Source organism: Copadichromis virginalis, linkage group LG10 (genome assembly GCF_057382275.1).
Source record: "Copadichromis virginalis isolate Kocher_CV1m ecotype Utaka linkage group LG10, C_Virginalis_male_GT1.1, whole genome shotgun sequence".
In the NCBI taxonomy this organism is placed as follows: domain Eukaryota; kingdom Metazoa; phylum Chordata; class Actinopteri; order Cichliformes; family Cichlidae; genus Copadichromis; species Copadichromis virginalis.
The window spans coordinates 31,663,935-31,671,030 of NC_140627.1; the positions used below are offsets into that span (position 1 = coordinate 31,663,935).

The following is a 7,096-nucleotide window of genomic DNA, read 5'->3' on the forward strand; positions in this document are numbered from 1 at the left end:
AAAATTTATTTTGAACAAAAACAAAAGCTATTTATTAATTTCCCTTTTAACACGACATTTAAATGACGATAAATAACTAAAGTAAAGGAATTACATGCGTTGTGAAAACGCAATAGACTAATATTGACACTGCCATAAAGCGAAGGCATGAATGTCGTAAAAAACCAACATGGCGGCTGCAATGACAGGACGTGGTGAGAGAAATGCAGATATATTAGCCAATAGTTGACCGTTTCGTTGTATTTATAATAAACCTCGTCTACAGTTTAAGTAAAGTGATGTCTTCTCGTTTTCAGGTGTCTCTTTTATTAGGAGTATACCTTCGGTGTTACTCTCACGGTAAGTGCATCAATACGAGTGGCAGGTTAGCTGTACCGCTAACGCTCTCTGCAGAAGGACAAATCCAGCTCAGATTGGCTTTTTATGTTACCCAGACCTGCATCATTAGAGTGGGAATTCCGGGTATCAATTGAAGACAGTGTAGGAAGTTATCTTAATTTTACAGCCGCTATTTCTTCAAGTTTAGGTAACCAAGAAACTCAGCATAGTTAGTCTTGGGAGAAAAAGAAGGCTATTGGATTTCTTTAGGTTTGTAAAGACGTTTCATCTCTCATCCAAGATGTTGCTTCAGTTTATAAAAAAAAAAAAAAAAGAAAAGAAATGATGTATAGTCCCGCTTATTTAATTTTCTAGGTGGGTTTATATCCTTTGAAGGTAGTCCTGAGGGTCGTTGATCTATTTTTGATCACCCATCATGAGACCATGACTATTATGTGAACACTGGCATCACTGAAAGAGTGACCTTCATGCTTTTGGTGCACATGTACAGTTGGGTCTTGTCCTGTTGTGAACCGACTGTTGGGTTTCTCCTGTGTGCAGATCTGAGCACTCCTTGCTGTACTGCATGCACTATGTGGCTTAGCTTGTGTGACAGTTGAGATAAACCAGTTTTTGTCTCAGAGAAAGTCACAAATATTTTCTACAAATAGGACATCCCAGTGCTCTTCAGAACCAGCAACACCCTTACTATTTACTCCCCAGTCAACTCTAGCGTGCAATATAATGCAGTTAATGTGGAACAGGGTCATTAAACTGAAATGTCTGATTTATAGGATATGGAAAACAAATCTTAATAACCTTTAAACCTTTAATTAGCGTATTGAATTTATATGTTCAAAAATGTCAGCTTAATGATTTGAAAAAAAAAATGTTTTTGTACATTTGCTTACAGACTGCATGTGCTGACTTATTAATAATAATAATAATAATAATAATAATAATAATAATAATAATAATAATGATGCAACAAATAAGGATCTTTTATTAGGATTCATTATGACGTATTATTTTCAGTCAGGTTTGTTGTAATTGTGATTGTATGATATTTGTGCCACAATTTATTTGCTTAACAGTTAAAATATTTGTTGGAAATTTGATGGATGTAAAATTATTAACAAGCTGAATATGGCAAACACACAGCAACACCATCGAGTTCAGCTAAAACCTTCATATGAAATTATGAAACAAAGAAGAATTCTGATGAATGAAGAGACTCTGTTCTTCTCACGAGCAATTCCTTATAGAACTTTAGGAAATTCTTACAGTGTAACACCAGTGACACAACTCCAGGGGTCCGTTACTTTCTCCTGATATTTTCTAATATTTTATATTTTATGTTGTTATGTTTATTGTATATTTGATAGTCATAGATAAATTATTGCATTTTTTTTTTTGGAATTCCATAGTGGTAACCCCCCCCCCCCCCCCCCCCAACATGGTTCAGCTTCAGGGTTAAAGCAGCACCTCAGTTTCTTCTGTCCTGGCAGCAGCACATGGTAGCATCTCATCTCAAGTTTAGTGGACAGTCTTTTCGGGTCGCCGGGATCTGGTGAGATCCTATTGGCTCAGATCTGCAGCATTTGATGTATATGTCCCGTTCGGTGCACCTCCCTATCTTGGGAATGATTCTCTCTATTGAAGTTTTTCCTGGGTGGAAGTTTGAAGTTCTTTAATCATCTGAGTTGGTAGAGGCATTGATGGGCTTTCTTTACCAGTGGGGTGTCTAGGATGATGTGGGGTGGCTGTAGCTCAGGTGGCAGAGCAGGTCAGCCACTAATCAGAAGGTCGGTGGTTCGATCCCAGGCTGCATCCTGGCTGCATGCCAAATGTCCTTGGGCAAGATACTACTGGTGGTGGTCAGAGGGCCCGGTGGCACCTGTGTCCGGCAGCCTCGCCTCTGTCAGTGCGCCCCAGGGCAGCTGTGGCTACAATGTAGCTTGCTATCGCCAGTGTGTGAATGTGTGTGTGAATGGGTGAATGACTGAATGTAGTGTAAAGCGCTTTGGGGTCCTATGGACTAGAAAAGCGCTATACAAATGCAGGCCATTTACCATTTACCATGTAAACATCAAGGTATTTGAAGTTATCCAGTTATCCACCAGGGCTCCTTTAATGCTTAGAGGGTAGAAACTTTTCTGCTGTTTCATGTTAATGTCCACTGGGGCTGGGCCATATCATACCGTTCACGGTAATACCGGTGTAATGTTGGGCAACGATAAGAAAATGAAATATTGCGATAGAATATGGGTAAAATGCGCATGCGCAGTGCCTTTGTTTTCATACACGCATGGCGGCGACAGAGAATGAGAAGGGCGAAAGTGCATCGTTGAATGAAACGGATGAACCAGTTTGTAAAAATGCTGCAACTTCAGTGGTGTGGAACTGGTTTAGCTTTCGTCCGTCAGACACACAACAAAGCACTATTTTTGGTAGAGCATGCTAGCGGGCCGTTGTCGTTACAGTGTTTTTTGGAAAATACGGCACACTTACAATCAATCCTTTGATTTTTCTGAAAATCAACAGTGCCCTGTATAATCCCGTGTGCCTTATGTATGAATTGTAGTTGTGTTTACTGACCTCGAAACTATTTTATGTACACGGTGCTCGAAAATCTGTCAAATATTTAGTACGACTTTGCTAAGCTACAAAGCTGAACCGCTTGATGGATTGTCGGAGCATTACGGCTATCGTAGTCAGGAGCCTGGCGGAGTGATACGTACTGTGCTTCAACATAATATTACTGTATTGTGTGTGTATAACCTCTTTTTAAGTTTTGTGCATATTATACATGGTTATGCTGAGGATGTGTCGGCCAGTTTCCACTGGAAATGCCTTTTGGTTAAACTGTCAGCGAGGAATTTGCATTTGCACTGTTACATTTTTATATAACTTTGATGCACATAAAAAAAAAAAGCTGCTAGTTTAAGTAAAAATACATTGATGGGTTTGTTTTTTGGGGGTTTTTTGCACTAATAAAGTTGTTGAGTTGTAAAGTATTTTCAGATGTATATCGTGATAAATATTTTTGGTTATATCACCCTGCTCTAATGTCCACTATCATCTCATTGGTCTTACCGGCATTAATCTTGAGATTGTTCTCCTTACAGCAGTCAACAGGTGGTTAATCTCATCCTGGCAGTCATTCTTTGACATCAGATCTGTGCATATTTTAGAGGGTCCAGAGTGGCAGCCAGGGAAGAAGTGATGGAAGTTATGATCAGTTTCTAAGCACCTTTCATGACCACAGACATCAGTGCTATGGGGCAAAAGTCATTTAAGCAGCTGGGCTGGGGTTTCTTAGGAACAGGGACTATTATTGTCTTTCTGAAGCATGTCGGAATAATGCACTTAGACGGGGAGAGGTTAAAAAATTACTGTGAAGGCTAATGAACTGCAGGCTATTTTATTTAAAAAAAAAAAAAAAATCCATTCTTAAGCCTCCATAATTGTCTGACTGGGATTTGATCTGAGTGAAGTTGAGTGCAGTTACCAAAGGGAAGGAAAGGGGGGGAGAAAAGTAAATAGCATACATAAGTTTAATAAAAGAAAACCCCAAAGCACCAAAGACAGGATCCATCTCTTACCGGCTCAATAGTGGAAACAATATTAACAACACCAGAAAGTCTTTATTACAAAGCATCACTTTCCAGTTCCTCCAGGGGAGTAAGTGATAAGTGGAGTGTTCCTTCCCCCTCTCCTATCCTCCTCATCTCTCTTCCTGGGGAGAATGATGTCAGGACTACCCTGCTTGGCCTGCTGCCACAATGACTTGACTTTAAATAAGTGGAAAATAACAGATGGACAGATGTGGTGTACACCTGCCTCACACTACTGGACTGAACCCACCTCAGAAACATTTTCTCCACGTTCCCAGGTTACAGATTCTAGGTGGCTCCCAGCAGATCTCATGTCTCCACACCAGCGCATCCCTGGAATCCAAAACCTGGGAGAGGAGGAACCTAAAAGTGTATCCACCTCAGCTGCCTGATGAGCCTCGCAGACCAGCAGTGAGTCTTTCTGCCAGTGTGTGATGCAGAGTGAAAAGATGTCCTGAACAGGAGCTGATAGAAGTCTTTTCTTCCCACAGGAGATTCACCACAGTAGGAGGCAGATTAAGTACAGCAAAGACAAAATGTGGTATTTGGCCAAAATGGTAAGACATACTATATATTCAAATCATTCAACAGCTCCATCCTGATCTGTAGTGTACAGCCATAAGTAATGACGTGAACTTAGAGTTAGCATCATATTTTAAAGTTGTCATCTGATCAGAAATGCTCAAGGAGCTATTTCAGCTTCTTTATTTAAAACACTGTAATTTTGAAAAATCACTTTTCTTGTGTCATGATCATCATATATTCAGTTTGTTCTTCATACTTCACATTAGTCCAAGACAATTGGATTCTTTTAAATATGTTCTATCTCAAAACGCTAGACTGTGTATGTGCACACATTCCACTGTGTTTGTGGCACATGTTCTCATAGACTTGCTCTGGTTTGTAGGCTTAAGCTCAATGCCAGAGTTAAAAAGCAGTCCAGCATCTTGCCGTCCTAACAGCTGTTCAGAAACTTTGATTTGATTATTTAGTCCAGCCTCTTTTTAATTTTTTTTTCCCAGATCAGAGGGATGAGCATCGATGAGGCCATTGCACAGCTGGAGTTTAATGACAAGAAAGGAGCAAAAATAATGAAAGAGGTTTGGAGCTGCATGGTCACCCTTTTAACTGGTTGTTACCGTGTGTTTGTGTGCACACAATCTCAGAGTGAAGATTAATCAAATTCCTGTTGGATTAAAGCGTTCCTGGTTTCACTGCTTATGCTACAGATGTTTGAGCTGTGTTCACACACCATTCTAACATCATCCTTTATGAGCTTGAAGTTTATGAATAAATGTTTGCCTGTGTGTTTCAGGTCCTTCTTGAAGCTCAGGAGATGGCAGTGAAGAATCACAATGTAGAGTACAAATCCAACCTGTTTGTAGGTGAGTGTGAACATCTGCACATTAGTACCAGAGCAAAGCCTCTAGGTAGATGGTCTGCTGTGTAAATGCAGTGTGCTAACCTCTATGAGGCTCTTGTGTCTTAACATAAAGTTGTCAAGAATAAAAACATGCACTAAATATGCATGCTTTTAAGTTAAAGATGCAATATTGTTTAAATATTTTATTATTATTTTTGGGACATTTTTCAAATTTTTTTTTTTTTTTTCTGAAACTACTTGAAAATGTCAAATCAATTCACACACTCTCACCAAAGGCAAGAAGATGCCTTTAAAAGTGTGCAAATGACCTTTAGTAATGGAAAGCAGGTAGCTTGTTGCCTTGTTTAAGATGAGATGCTGTGCAGAGTAATTCATGTGGAGTTGCAAACAGCCTGAAGTCCACCGGCACAGCCTTCATTACTTTGGCCTGTTTTCGTCGCGGGGCACTCTTCCAAATTAAAACTTATCCCTTCTCTTTCTCTTCCTCCAAATCTTTTGCCCTCTTTCAACTTCACTCTGTTCCCATCCTTTCTTTGCTCCTGCAGCCGAGTCGTATTCTGGCAAAGGGAAGTACCTGAAACGGATCCGTTACCACGGCAGGGGTATGTTTGGCATAATGGACAAAGTTTATTGCCACTACTTCGTCAAGCTGGTGGAGGGCGCACCACCCAAAATTGAGAAGAAGACTAGCTTTGACCAGGCCAAAGAGTACGTCCAGTCCCTGAAGAACCGAACCATCATCCACAGTCTGTAGAGCAGACATCTGACACCATTTCAATCTCACTGTAACCATTTTTATGTGTATGTATCATTTTTTTCTGTAAATAAATACATGAGAATTTCTGAGCCTTATTTTTACAACAATATTTTTTATGAAAAATACAATTAGCGTGCAGAAATAAGAAAAGACTTAAATTATTTATTTTTTTATTATGTTTCATAATCTGCCTAAAGTAATCAAGTGTATTATCAGGAAAAACAAGCTTTTATTTTGTAGAAAGAAAGGGCTGAATTTATACAAGTGTGTATTATATAACTGAAGGGGAGTACATTTCAGTTCCTGCCATTACACATTAAGAATTCCCACTTCTTCAACATCTGCTTATAAAGTCAAAGAGTTCAGTGAAATGTGGGCTGATACAGTCAGAAGTTTCAATATAACATCAAACATATTGATGATATATTCCAGTAGGGTTTAAATTACTAAAATACCTGATTAACCCCAAATATTTTATGTAAATAAAAGTATTTTTGTGTCTCGTTCTTATGACAAATATGCATCCCAAATAATATATTTTAATGTATATTCTGTATTAAAATGCTAATTCAAATCAACATCAGTTTGAGGGCTAGTACCAACTCCAGTGCTCGTATTGGTTTCGGCTGTAACTGTGCTGAGCTGAACACGCATTTCAAACTAAGTTTTGTGCGTTTTTGATTGACCTTCTTTTCGTCCACACCTGCAACCTCATAATAAATAAAAACTCTGTTTTAGAATTAAAGGTTTGCTGCTGGGAGACATACAAATGCAGTTTTGCAGGATGCCACAATAACATTTAAAAACAAAATATCAGAAGCTTGTCAGCGATGCACATATGATCATTTCTATAGAATTATTTTCTATTATTTTATAGAAATTGCCTTTCAGTGTGGGGTTTGCATGTTGTCTCTGGTCCTGAGTGGGTTCTCTTTGAGAAGTTTGGTTTCCTCCCACAGTCCAAAGACATGCATGTTACATTAACTGCTGACTCTAAATTTAAGTGTAAATGGGTGTGTG

At 39.0% G+C, this 7,096-nt stretch overlaps 1 protein-coding gene across 1 annotated transcript; it reads left to right on the forward strand.

Moving 5' to 3' along the window:
• The first annotated feature begins 104 nt into the window (after positions 1 to 104).
• mrpl22 (mitochondrial ribosomal protein L22) lies at positions 105 to 6,171 on the forward strand. Its single transcript, XM_085471055.1, has 7 exons — positions 105 to 194; positions 297 to 339; positions 4,214 to 4,346; positions 4,427 to 4,492; positions 4,958 to 5,035; positions 5,251 to 5,320; positions 5,865 to 6,171. Exons 1-7 carry the CDS (start codon positions 170 to 172, stop codon positions 6,071 to 6,073), a joined length of 624 nt encoding a protein of 207 aa, XP_085327181.1. The 5' UTR covers positions 105 to 169; the 3' UTR covers positions 6,074 to 6,171.
• Positions 6,172 to 7,096: the final 925 nt, after the last annotated feature.

What these genes read in the sequence shown, in the direction of transcription:
- mrpl22 (XM_085471055.1), top strand. Translation starts at nt 170, where the DNA reads ATGGCGGCTGCAATGACAGGACGTG. An exon ending in TGTGGTATTTGGCCAAAATG is followed by an intron (nt 4,493 to 4,957) that starts GTAAGACATACT and finishes TTTTTTTCCCAG; the next exon opens with ATCAGAGGGATGAGCATCGA. An exon ending in CAAATCCAACCTGTTTGTAG is followed by an intron (nt 5,321 to 5,864) that starts GTGAGTGTGAAC and finishes TTGCTCCTGCAG; the next exon opens with CCGAGTCGTATTCTGGCAAA.